Raw genomic sequence first — 13,450 nt, 5'->3', positions numbered from 1 at the left:
CGGTGTCGTGTCAGTGGTCCCAGTCTGATGCTGCGTGGTAAGACACTCTGTATCAGTTGATCTCGCTGGTGTTTGTCATTTGACTGGTGGGTTTATGTATAACTCTACTGAGAGAAGGACTTATAATGGCAATTTTGACAGTTTCACCCAGACAACCGATGAAAACACTAGAAACTGACGGGGGGGGTGGGACATGACAAAGCTTCGTACACATGTTGATCCTCCACTCCGTTTGGAAAGTGTGCTCGTGCTTCTTTGGCGAGCAAGTGCTGGAAAATTCTCTTGACTTCTGTGTTGTATTTTCTCAGAATGGGTATTTTTTTTTTGCCTTTTTTGCCGTGTTATCTATTAAACATTAAGGGCTGGACTGTGTTTTGCGATGCCGGTGATGTGCGTCCACTCATCTGTCACATAACGTGGTCCCATAAAATGAAAATATGGGCGAAGGACACTCCTGCTCGTTACGCAGTCATTCTACGTCGGTGTGTTTAATGCGATGCTGACGAAGACTCGGCGGACAATTCAGCCGCACACTTGCACTCGACACCAGATATTGGTGATTCAAGGCGACAACGCGCCCATTTCCTAGTTATTGATGCAGGGCAGATATTCAGCACAAGAGCCACAAAGTAAACATGGAATAAACATTCATAAGAACATTTAAGAAAATTACAGAATATAATACAGGTGGTCCCCGATTTACGATGAGGTTACGTTACGATAAACCCATCGTAAGTCAAAAATATAAGTCGAAAATGGATTTAATACACAGCGCTGCGTGGCAGACTGGGAGATGTGGATCGCTGCTGCTGACCAGCATCACGAGACAGTATCACACTGCATATCGCTTGCCTGGGAAAAAATCAAAATTCGAAATTCGAAGTACGGTTTCTACTGAATGTCTATCGCCAGCTCACCATCGTAAAGTCAAAAAAATCGTAAGCCGTCTGTAGAGGTGGTCCCCGGCTTACGATGGGATTGCGTTCCGAAAAGCCCATCGTAAATCGAAACTGCATTTAATACACCTGACCTACTGAACATCGTCGCTTCTTATCCTTTAAGATGATCGAGATCGTCGATTGCGAAAGTCCAAGTTCACATGCAGTGGCCATTATGCTGGGCCTTCGTGCTGGGCAATTATCTTGAGTTTCTCTTCAAGAGTAATCGCCCCCTTCTTCTTCTCACCAGTAGCAGGAGACACGGATGGGTGTTTCGTAGACATGATGGATGCACAAAACACAACGTAGATACAGGGGGTATCCAAAAAAATGCTGGAAACGGAACACTGTAGAGTATCGAAAATGCATTTAATACACCTAATACACACCTCAGCGTGGCAGACCGGGAGATGCGGATCGATGCTGCTGCCCAGCATCGCGAAGGGGCATCGTACCGCATATCTCTTGCCTGGGAAAAAAATCAAAATTCAAAATTCAAAGTACGGTTTCTACCGAATGCGTATCACTATCGCACCATCATAAAGTGAAAAAATCGTAAGTTGGATCATTGTAACTCAGGAACCATCTGTACACGGATTGTATTAATTTAACCATGTACAGAAATGAGATTATGCCTGGGTTTAGAACAATGTCCTGTCACAATATAGCGCCAGACAACCACAACCATCCACTGACCTCAGTCTAACAGCACTGCTTAAACAGCAGATTCATTATTATAGTGAAATTCTACTGGACGGTCACTCATATTGAGCGTGTTATTTTATTGAATGATTGCGGAGACAGCAGAGCAATTAGCAGGAAAGGTATAGCTTATTGTTTTTAGGGTATGCATACACATTTTAGCAATAGCACGCAGTTTCAGAAAGCTGTTAACAATAAACAAATTCCATGTTCATCTTGTGGAGAAGCAATCAATTAAAAGGAAAGAGGGAATTACCCCAAAGCGGTAACTTGAGTGCTGGAGTTTTCAGCGGAGACGACGCTGCTCTGGGTTTTCCGAACACGTTCTGCAAGTGGGACAGCAAAGGTCACTGGTGTGGTGCACTTTTGCACTTTTTTTCTGGGATATACGTTGCTTTGGGGGAAAGCACCTGCTGAATAAACAAATACAAATGCTGATGTGTTGCTTATTATACCAAAATCATTGGTTGATAGTTAAAAAGACACTTTTTTCAAAGCCACTTCCAATGAGCTCTACGCAGTGTTACCAGCCCGCACACGTTATTCACCGTGGTGACTTACACTGCTAGATACACTACTTACACTGGGTCACTCATCCATATATCAGTGGAACACACACACTATGGCAGAACCTGAACAGCATGTCTTTGGAGTGTGGGAGGAAACCCATACAGACGACATGCAAAGTCTGCACCGACTGAGCAGGGATGAAACCCACGTCCTCTCGCACCACCCAGGCACTGAGACAGCAGCGCTACCGCCCGATATTGCGCTGCTTTCATGGTGTTAGTGATATTTGGCAGAACTTGTTTGAAGTTTTCAGATGGGTTGGGAGCGGATTATTTTCTCCCATTACAAATAATAGGAAATAGGCTTTCGGCTTCCAAAATTTTGACAACTCCACCGTTTCCAGGAATTCATTTATTAATTACTTGTAGAAACTTGTCACTATTAACTCAGTTACTGAAATCATTCGGTACTTTATGATGCACTGGACAAGAGGTGAATGGAAGTCTTAAAAGAGAAGCTACAAATAATAACTATATTATAAAAAAAAAACATAAAATACGTTAGTGTTGACCTTGCCATGCATAAGCATGTCTTAGATTTATAGTTTTAATTAATTTTACATGGCACTTTCATCCAGGAACCGGTTATTTTTTTTCCATGAAAAATGTTAATTTGATCCCCTCACAATAGGAATTCTCCTAAAGGTGATTTTACAGATTTTCCTGTATTTTCTGTTCATAAGACCTTAGGGCCGGGGGTATGCTCTGTTTTTTACAGTGGTCTACCGAGAAAAAATATTCTGATATATTATAAAGCACTTGTTTGGAGTGTGAAATAAAGGGGAAAAAAAAAAAAAAAAACTTTTTGTTATTTGCTAATCCAGTTTCAATCTAGTTTCTCTTTTCCCTTATCCTAAGTATTACCCTGGTGTACTCACCCTTACGCTGTATGGACCAGCTGCCTCCATGCATCCGCCTCTCCTTTTGCTGTGGGACACTGTAGATAGAAATAAGCAAGACATTCCAGTCATCACTAAATGGTATCACAAATGAAGGAGGCATTAAAACAAAGCTTGTAACACCATGTTATATGTTCTCATGCTTCCAGCATGGTTTCTGCTCCCGAACTCACCCTCTCGTGCCTCGTATCGAGCTCACACCACAGCGTGCCTGTCCATCTGTGTCTTACAGGTACTGCGCGGTGACCTCAAGATACACATTCCTGGACAATCATTTTCAAGCATTTCAGCAGAACACAGACGAAATATGTAAAGCAGATTAATGTCTTACTTATCCTGGGCACAGAGAATATGAGCACAGTACATCAATAGATGATTTTCTGCCCCCAAAACCCCAGCATTGTGCAGAGATTTAGATTCTCTGTACTTTCTCACGGTGCAAAATGTGCAGCTGCAGCAAAAATGTAACTATATTGCATTTATGATGTTCGGTTCCGACAGTAGCGATGTGCATGTTTTGTCTCTGAGTGTGCATATTAGAAACATAATACAATAAAATGTCATGAAAAATGACAAATGATTCTGTAGCAAGTCATATAACTGTAATTCAGTATATTCTATGTATTAAAGATACGTTTAACCATAATTCATAAATGAGCAAGTGATTCATATGTTTAGTTTCAGGTTTGCAAAATGTATGGTTTGCAAAAATTAAGTGTGTGAAAATATACCTAAACGTAAGTGAGCGGCACAGCGAGTATCCCTGCTGTCTTACAGCACCTGGGTGGTGTGAAAGGACATGGGTTCGATCCCCGCTCAGTCTGTGCGGAGTTTGCATGTTCTCCCTGTGTCTGCATGGGTTTTCTCCGGGTGCTCTGGTTTCCTCCCACACTCCAAAGACATGCTGTTCAGGTTCAGGTTCCCCATAGTGTGTGAGTGACAGAGAGAGAGTGTGTGTGTGTGTGTGTGTTCCACTGATGTATGGATGAGTGACCCAGTGTGAGTAGTGTATCTAGCAGTGTAAGTCACCACGGTGAATAAGGTGTGTGGGCTCATAACACTACATAGAGTTCATTGGAAGTCGCTTTGGAGAAACGCATCTGCTAAATAAACAAATTTAAGTTGCAAGACAGCAGCGTCATGTGTGAACCTGAAAAGAACCATCCTGTTAGTTTTGAAGTGGAACTCCCTCCACCCGCCAGGAGCGGGTCTCCTGGTCAGGGCCCTGTGGAAGCTCTCCTGACGCGGGCAAGTCTCCGCAGGGAGATGGGAGACGGTCTGCACCTGCCGCGCCCAACGCTCTCTTGTGGGGCTCTGTCCCACACCTCCTGGCAGAATTCAAGACCAGACGGCGTCTCTTGTCACTCACAGCGCTTGGCGTGCAAATTCCGCAGTTTACTGCGATGAGAAATTATTTTAATAAAGGTGATGAATGACTCGAGAACACGGTAGAGTGAGGAGGCCAGCAGTTGAACACTGAGATTTTAACAGTGTTTTCAAAAAACTATTGACCCTGTTACTGCAAATACAGCTGAGCACAAAAATGTAGGCCACATCTTCTAGATGTTTCCTTCAGTGGGTGAAAGGGTTTTTCCAAAGATGGCAAGTTGCACTGATAGCCGGCTATAAATCTGGTTACCTTACAGCCCCCGAAGCGACTGCTCTCTAAAGCTGATGAATTGCTGACAGCCTCAGCCTTCTGGGTGTGGCTGTATGCAGCGCTGCCAGGGGACTGCAGGGAAAATGGTTGGCGTCAGGGCGGAATCTTCCACACCACGCCCCATCGCCGTGTTATATTAGGGTGGAACGCCAGACCAGTCTCTCACTTGTGCTCCAGGTTGTCCTGCATTACCTGTGTTCATCGCCAGCTTGACAGCATGTCTACATCTTACTCCATCTCCTCATCATCCAGGGTGTCCAGCGGTGGTGCCGGCCTTGGTGGAATAGGCATCGCCCATGGGGGTGGTGGAGCTAAGTTTGGCTTGGGTCTTGGGGCGGGCAGCAGTGCAGGTGCGATAGGGCTAGGAGGGGGTTCTGGTGCGGGGTTAGGAATTGGTGGTGGAAGTTTTGGGGCAGGACTGGGAAGCGCAGGTCTCGGCTATGGAATAGGAGGTGCGGGTCTCGGCTATGGAATAGGAAGTGTAGGTCTTGGGTCAGGATTGGGGGGTGCAGGTCTTGGGTTGGGATTGGGAGGTCTGGGGATCGGCTTGGGCGGCGGAGCTGGGGCAGGCTTTGGCATTGGAGGCGGTGGTGGTGCTGGAGGTGCTGCTCTGATAGCCAGTCCAGCCTTCACCATGGGCCGCACCCTGGCGGCAGGTGGCCTGAATGCGGGGTCAGCTTTGGTTATGGGGCCTGCTCTGACGTCCACCGTGGTCCCCCTGCTCTCCAGAGAGGCAGAGAAGCACACCCTCTCTGGGTTGAATGACCGCTTCTCCTCGTACATTGCCAAGGTGCGGGCCCTCCAGCAGGAAAACACTGTCCTGGAGGCCAAGCTGTCCCAGTTGACCGGTGGGACGGATATGTCTCCAGAAGGTTCCAGCATCTCCCCTGCAGAGTATGAGAATCAGCTCAATGACTACCGCAAAACCGTGGAGAACCTCACTCTGGATACCATCAAGCTGGAGATTGAGCTGGATAACATCCGTGGCACCGCCCATGAACTCAAAGCCAAGTAGGTGTTTCTCTCACTTTCAGATTCATTTAACGTAGTGCAGTCGTTGCATTGGACACGACAAGTTCTCACACAAGGCCGCACACAGATCCCAAGGTTGTGCAAAATATACAATGTAGGTTGGAAACAACGCTGTGCTTGTTATGTCATTACTGGCATACGTGGTCACTCTCGTCTGCTCCGGCAGGTATGAGTTTGAGCAGGGTGTCAAGTTCCAGCTGGAGTCCGACATCGCAGCCATGAAGAAGGTAAGAGGATGAAAAAGTGTCCTCCAGCCTGGCTTTTTTGTCATTTGGACATCAACTGACCACAGTGTCTGCCAGCATTTCGTGTGTGTGTGGTGAGGAAAGTCCCCGACAGAGACGATGGGTCCTCCCAAAATCTCCCACAGGACATTGATGCAGCATCTGAGCTACGCATTGACCTGGATGCCAAACTGTCCAGCCTGAAGAACGAACTGGATTTCATCACCAAGACCCAGGCGGAGGTAGGAAGAGCGTAGCACAGTGGACCACCTTTCTCCCTGACAGCTCTGAAGGATCTTGGGTTTTTCTGACTGAGCACCTGCACTCCTTTATGACCTCATTTTGCCATGTGACTTCAGCATAGCTGTAATACATGTCCATCTAGATGTAGCAGAACCCAACATCCCAACTATTTGACGCCACCTGTGCGTGAGGGCTTGTTTTTGTTTAAGCCTTGTTTTTGAGCTCGAAGCCTTAGTGTTAACCTTTCTTGTCTGTCTGCTCGTCCCAAAGGAGCTGGCAGGCCTTCAGGCCAAACTGGGCACCACCACTGTTGACAAGTCAGTATCCATGATTGAGGTGGACACCGGAAAGTCGTTCGATGTTGCGGACGCCCTCAACAAGATGAGGATGGAGTATGAGAAGTCGGTGCAGCAACACCGAGATGAGGCTGATACGTACTACAAGCTCAAGGTATGGTCTGCTGGACATTCATATGAGCAGTATGTCCATTAACTTTTATCTCAGCAATAATAATAATAGCTTGAAATAAAGGTCAAACAATGCTGACATTCACTTTTTTCCCCCCATTAATACTACAGCCTTAAGGTGCTAAAATTTGGGCTACAAAGGAATGGTACCAGTTGCACCCTTAAGCAAACGCTTGATAAATCTGATCCAAGCAGCACTCGCATCTGACTGCCATACATCTCTGGCAGCGTGTTCTACAGCCCTCAACAATATCTTCCTGTTTGTCTTTTTTTTATTACCACCAGCTTACTACTTTCAGCCACAGATATTTTCCATTTCCGTTTAGAACTTGACACTTCAGCAAATAATGTGAGCAAGTGTACATAGAAAGATCCCCCTTTGGCTCTCTTCCAAGGGACCCTTTTGAATTGACTCTATTGGCTGTATCTACACCTGTACAGGGGCCCTAGGGGCTCTAGCGACAGTAAAGCACATGTGTCATTGGGAGCAGGAACAATGGTGGCCTTCCTCTTCACAGATGGATGAGATTCAGACAGCCACAGCAAAGAGCACAGAGGCCACCTCGTCCACCAAGTTGGAGATCAGCACAGCTAAGAAGGAGTTGCAGGGCCTAGTTCTGGAGTTGCAAGGCCTGATGTCTGCTGTGAGTCTTAGCGTCGCTCTCTACAGGGCGGTCACCTGTTTCTGTCTCATACTGGACATTTGTTTCATGCCTGGCTGGTGCCTCACGACTCCTGGGTTGAGGGTTCAGACGTGGGTTCAAATGTGGCTTAGTCTGTGCGGGGTTGGGTTTCCTCGCACTGTGCAAAGCCATGCGATTCATGGGGACTGGTGACTCTCAATGACCCTATGTGCGTGCGAGCGATGGAACGAGTGTGCTCGATCAGCCTACAATGGACTGGTGTACCGCCCGGGGTGTATCCTACCTCACATCCTATGCTTCTGTAGTAGATTCTGGACCCTGCCTTGGATTAGTAGTTCTTCATGATGGATGGATGGATGGATGGATGGATGGATGGATGGATGGTCAATACAGCCCTTCTAACTATTTTCCTGGAACTGAGATGAACTGACAAGGTATAATGACTCATTACTGTACATAAGAGTTATCAGTAACCCTTTCCATAGGAAGGAAGTCCAGGATGGCGTGTCCTGGATGTGAGTTACGGTGGAGTTCTGCGAGTCGCCAAAAACCCCTCAACTTTTTTCATAAAACAAAGCGTAACCCACAAAAAAGTGTGATGCTGCACACCACATCTGTTCAGCTTTCTATCAACAATAACAGCTCCCAGCAGAGTTTCTGTTTCCCTCCCAGGGGGGTTTTCAGAGCAAAATCTGGAAAGTCCGCTCCTTTTTCAAACACGATCTTCAACATGAGGTATATTTCTGCACGTAGAAAGTACAGAAGTGAAGTATATTGTGTTTGGGAGTGGTAGGGCTCACGGGGGGTTAGTTCTGGTGACTGGTGTAGCAGCATTTTGGGCGTGTAGTGAGCTCAACACCGCAGGGAACGGCGACAATGAGGTTGTGCAGCACAGCCAGATTTTAAAAAAGTCTGAAACTGTGTAGGCAGAACGGAATATATAACCACGAAACCTTACTGTACTTTCCTTACCGTAGTACACCGAAGCACTGTGGGATGTACAGATTTCAGGTCAGCAGGCAGCATTGTGGCTAAGAACTTACCCCGAAATGCTCGAGTGGGAGTACCGCGGTGTGTAAATCGATATACAATAGCAAGCGCCTCCGGTCAAAGGCGTCATCTAAACTACTACAAGTAACGATAATAATGTCACTAAGGACAAGGGTTCATAATCTTAAATCTGGATCTACTGACTTCAAACTTTGAAGGTGTGCTTCAGCAGTTGAGCAAGCAGTTATATTTGTATCGGAGATAATAATATATATTATAATAATGACAGTAATAATCAGAACAGAGTCGGAGCGGTCGCCTGTGTGTGTTTTTTCGAAAAACCACCGCGCTGAGAAAGAAATCACGGCCCACGAAAAGGAAATGGTTTTGATCGGCCTCGGCGGTGGCTGAGCGGCAAACCCGGCGGTGTCGGCTTTCACGGAAGAGACAGACGTCGCCGAGACATTCGAGCACAGCTGTCCCCTTCCTCTGGGGTAACTCCGTGTCGGCAACTCACATGATTTCTCTTGAAAAACATGCGACAGACCTTTACAGAAATTGACAAGCTGCATTTTGCCCAAACAGCAGTCCTCACCGCATCTAACACATCTTTGTTTTTTTACATCGTAGTTTGATTTCATACGTGTATTGATGTTGTTCAAAATATTCATGCAGCCTTATACCCGTTCATCCATCCAAAAGATGTCATTAACCAGTTGTCCTGTTGAAAGTCGCGGCGTTCCGAAGCCTATCCCGGAATCGTTGGGTACAAGGTGGGCGGGGGGGGGGGGGGGTACAGTGCGCCCTGGAAGGGACGCCAGTCAATCGTAATTTAGCCATACGCACGCAGTCGCTCACCCATTTACACTCTACAGGCAATTTGGCATCACCGATTCACCAGATCTGCACATCTTTGGACTGTGGGAGGAAACCAGAGCACCTGGAGGAAACCCATGCCAACATGGAGAAAACATACAAACTTCACACAGACTGAAAATATTTTTAATGCAATAATTATGTCTCTTGGCAGAGAGACTCAAAACGCACAAACTCCACACAGCTCCAGTTCCCTCGGTACTGTGATGTTGTCATGGTTACCGTGGTCGTTGTCTCTTCTCCTTACAGAACGCGGCCTTACAGCAGAGTCTGGCTGAAGCGCAAGCGCAATGCAGCGTGGGAGCGGCGGAACAGCAGGCCCAGATCGTCAGCCTCACGTCGGCCATCGAGGTGGCCAAAGCCGACCTCCACAAGCAGCTCCTCGCCTACCAAGAGCTGCTGGACGTGAAGCAGGCGCTGGACGTGGAGATCTCCACGTACAGGAAGCTGCTGGAGGGAAGTGACATCAAGTGAGTGTTCGACCGAGAGACCCGTTATTTTAGTCCCAAGAGTGAGCATTTGTCTCACGGTTTTACACCTTTGTCTACTGCTCCGTCCTTCAACATCCTGTTTTTGCGGGTAGTGTGTACAATAATAACAGTGACCTAAAGGTTGTGATCTTGAGCCATCCCATAATTTCGGTGAGCACACAGGGTGCTGAGCGAGTTCACGACTTAGAGGCGGCCTTTGATCTCTTCTTCAGGATGCCTGACACCTCCTCCGCGTCGGAGAGCTCCTACACCTTCACAGGTAAGAAGAGCCGACTTTTGCGCGCTGCGTGTACGCGGGGGCCCTGTGTAGGGCGTCAGGTTCGAGTTTTGGTTCCTCTCCGCTTCCCCGGTGTCCTGGTCCTCGCGCACACTTTTAAGGTCAAGGGATGTCTCGTCCTCCATTCTCCACAAGCTGCAGCTCACCTTGACAACCCCGAGCCACAAACACACGCACACACACAACACGGCGCGTTTCCAGGAGCCGACCGTGCTTCGATGACGTGGCGAGCGCCGTTCGACTGCGGCTGTTTGCACTGCGGTTGGGAGAGAAAGTTTCAGTTGCTTGCTGCGGGTTCAGAGCCGCCCGGCTGAGGACAAAGGTGAATCTTTTCACACACGAGGCCTGTGAGTCACTCGACCGCTACAGCAACGGATCTTTTCGTTTGGACCGAACGGTTGACACACACACACACAGGTGCGCGCACACGCACGTACGCACGCACGCGCTGAGCATAATGCAAAGCAGAAATTAAAACACACTGTTGTGTGTGTTTCTTTATAGTTAAGCACCCTGCATCGGAGTCAGTATCGTTATCGCTCAAAAAGCAGCCCATTGAGCTAAAGTGTGAGTAACGTGTGCTGTGAATCTCTGTGCTCCTGTCCCCCCCCACACCTCCCCACCCTCCGTGATGCTGTGACTGTGCTCTGACTCCCCGTGTTATTGTAACCTGCTGTGTTCTGACCCTCCCGTGGTGTTGTCACTCTTTGTGGTGCTGTGATGTCCCCTGTGACCCTTCCTCCCACCCCCTGGGACCCCCTGGGTTTTGTGTCAAGGCCACACGGGGATGGGGAGGGACGGTGGTCAGGGGGCACGGGGGCAGGAGTCCCGGGGTGTGCAGGGGAGCGTGAGCTGGGCGTCACTCACCTGCGCTGTTGCCTCCCGCAGGATGGGACGCCCCACACTCCAGCACACCCCGGGACTCCTCCTCCTCCCCCGGCTCCGGGAGACACTAACTAAATACCCCCTGTCAGGCAAGTCAGCCCCTCACAGTGCGAAGCACAGTGGTGAACCCGTAGCGACTGTCCACCACCTAACAGCTGCAACACTAAAACACGGCACTGTCACTGCAGACTCACAGGTACTTGCAGACGGGGTAAAAAGCTCATATACCCTGATCGAGGAACAGCGAATGTCTCAGAAGTGCTCCTCGGTGCATCACTGTGCAGAGGGTTCGATTTGTTTAATGGGGTGGCTGACAGCATAGTGGTTACAGCTGCTGCCTTTGGACTCCCGCTATAGTACCCTTGAGCAAGGTACTTTGCCTAAATTGCTTCAGTAAAAATGACCCACCTGTATGAATGGGCAAATCATTCTAAGGCACTCTGGAGAAAAGCATCGGCTGAATGAATGAACATCGAATGTCCTGCAGCTGAATATTCCGTCCGTTTGTGTTTATTGTCATGCTGCTCCTTATTCGGGCCTGATCTGCTCTCCCCATCTCCTTCTAGTGTCCGGTGGAGGGATACAAGTGAAAGAAATCATCACAGGTGAGAAGTGCTTCGCTTGGGGCCGCCAGGCACGGACCGCTTTCGAATTGCCTTTTTTCTAAGCTTCGGGTCACCGATTATCACACGTCACACTGCCGTCAGTCTGCGAGGTTCCTCTTTGATTCGGACTCGGCTCACACACCCGTGCAGTTCACGCACAGGTAATGAAACACCAGCCTGCTGCCCTGTGATTTTCTCACATTGGCACCGACTGCCTTTCATATTGGTCATTGCCTGTGCCCCGGTGGAAGGCCGACTGCACCACGCTTACACCATCGCAAAGCTGTGGGGTTACCAACAAGTGGTTAACGCTTCTGCCCTTCTGGGTGTTCTAACTTACCCTCCACATCTGCTCCTGCCCTCAGAGCACACGGAGACCTCCCTAATGTCGGACGCAGACGAACCCTGATTCGCAGGAGCGCCGCATCGCCCGGGGGGTCATTCTGTCACCCAAAACCTTGTGATACCCTCCCTTCCCCATCACACCCGATAAGCCCCACCCCCTATCCTCATTGCATGAGTCCCTCCTCTTATTAAGCAATAAATCCTGCAGCAGAAATCATGCGAAACCATGTTTGCCTCTTTTTTGCTGCCATCACTTCCCCGAATGGTGACCAACAAAAAAGGGAAGTCAGATGTGAAAAAAATGCTTGACTGGGCACCAGCACCTGCCTATGATTCACCAGCGTGTTTTGTTTTCAGACATATCGATGGTGTAAGGCTCGCAATAACAAAAAAAAGATGACGAACGTGGACTTTTTTATATATTTTTCACAAAAATATCAAAGAGGGGTGAACTTGGCCTTAGGCGGCTCGCATATTTTGGGGATTTTTTTTTCTTAATCGGAAAAAAAAGTTCATGAGTTCAGTCAATGAATCGTAAGAACAAAACAAGAAGCTTCTGCAAATATTTATTCTTGTGCAGGAGAAAAAAATGGCAAATTGTGGTGTTAGGTGAGCACTGTTTGGAGGAAAAGTGCTGCTGTTCCCGTGTGTCTGTGGAGCAGACGTTCCTTCAGCCTCCTTCTCCATAAACTCTCCATGTTCCATAGTGTCCATCCCAAACAGGAGCTTCTCTGCATTTTGGGCAGTAGTGCTGAGAAACCTGAGCACCCTCTCCACTCTGTTCTCAACACCTTAACACCTAGATTTAAAAAAAAAAACCACAATGCTCAAACCCAAAAAACGTGACCCTTCCTTTCTCCAAGTCTCACCTGGACACACCTCTTGTGTCCAACCTTCATTTTCTTCAGATGAGCGGTTTGCTGTTGACTGACACCCGAAAGGAAGAGGCAGCCATGCAGTCCATCCTCATCAAGGGGTTGGAGTTGACGCAAGTTGGGTGGGTCTCCATGGTCTCCAGGGGCCATGAACGTTTATGAGGTGTCCAGATGTCTAGCAGTGTGACACCCCAGACTGAACCCTAAGGCAGCCCACTCACATGTGTCCAGGAAACATGGGAATTTCACATTCACTTCCTTAAATGGGGGACCTCACTCTTCCGGGGGTCAAGGGCAAATATTACAATACTTAATCAATTCATTTTTTAATACTTGGATCCAAATTGTCTCTAACTGGTTCATGACTGATCATTTTCAGCTCTCCCTTTTAGCTGACATCCTTTTTTTTATTCATTATCTTTATTACTTTGACTTGCTTAGTAGATGTTTTTTTTGATATGTACAGAATATTTTCATTGAGGTAATTCATCAAGGAGGGGGTGCGGTGGTGCAGTGGGTTGGACCGGGTCCTCCTGTCTAGTGGGTCTGGGGTTCGAGTCCCCCTTAGGGTGCCTTGTGACGGACTGGCGTCCCCTCCCCCTCCGGCCTTACGCCCTGTGTTGCTGTGTAGGCTCTGGTTCCCTGTGTCCCCATTTGGGACAAGTGGTTCAGAAGGTGTGTGTGTGTGTGTGTGTGTGTGTGCGTGTGTAATTCATCAAATTCAACAT

At 48.0% G+C, this 13,450-nt stretch overlaps 1 protein-coding gene across 5 annotated transcripts; it reads left to right on the top strand.

Moving 5' to 3' along the window:
• Positions 1–4,202: 4,202 nt before the first annotated feature.
• LOC108937519 (thread biopolymer filament subunit gamma) lies at positions 4,203–12,793 on the top strand. 5 transcript variants are annotated; one of them, XM_018757525.2, is made up of 10 exons: positions 4,203–5,779; positions 5,967–6,027; positions 6,171–6,266; positions 6,538–6,717; positions 7,253–7,378; positions 9,494–9,714; positions 9,948–9,994; positions 10,517–10,579; positions 11,464–11,502; positions 12,756–12,793. In XM_018757525.2, exons 1-10 carry the CDS (start codon positions 4,986–4,988, stop codon positions 12,776–12,778), a joined length of 1,650 nt encoding a protein of 549 aa, XP_018613041.2. In that variant the 5' UTR covers positions 4,203–4,985; the 3' UTR covers positions 12,779–12,793. The 5 variants fall into 5 exon arrangements, with proteins under 5 accessions (XP_018613041.2, XP_018613043.2, XP_018613039.2 ...); XM_018757523.2 differs by lacking the exon at positions 12,756–12,793 and adding an exon at positions 11,868–12,064 and having other exon boundaries at positions 4,204–5,779; XM_018757527.2 differs by lacking the exons at positions 10,517–10,579; positions 12,756–12,793 and adding an exon at positions 10,901–10,986.
• The last annotated feature ends 657 nt before the right edge of the window (positions 12,794–13,450 follow it).

Source organism: Scleropages formosus, chromosome 7 (assembly GCF_900964775.1).
Source record: "Scleropages formosus chromosome 7, fSclFor1.1, whole genome shotgun sequence".
Taxonomy (NCBI): Eukaryota; Metazoa; Chordata; class Actinopteri; order Osteoglossiformes; family Osteoglossidae; genus Scleropages; species Scleropages formosus.
The sequence above is the reverse complement of the archived record's forward strand: the minus strand, read 5'-3'. Positions and strand labels throughout refer to the sequence as shown.

Coding starts and splice junctions, on each gene's coding strand:
- LOC108937519 (XM_018757523.2), top strand. CDS start 4,986: ATGTCTACATCTTACTCCATCTCCTCATCATCCAGGGTGTCCAGCGGT. Junction 6,267..6,537: donor TCACCAAGACCCAGGCGGAG/GTAGGAAGAGCG, acceptor CTCGTCCCAAAG/GAGCTGGCAGGCCTTCAGGC. Junction 6,718..7,252: donor ATACGTACTACAAGCTCAAG/GTATGGTCTGCT, acceptor TCCTCTTCACAG/ATGGATGAGATTCAGACAGC.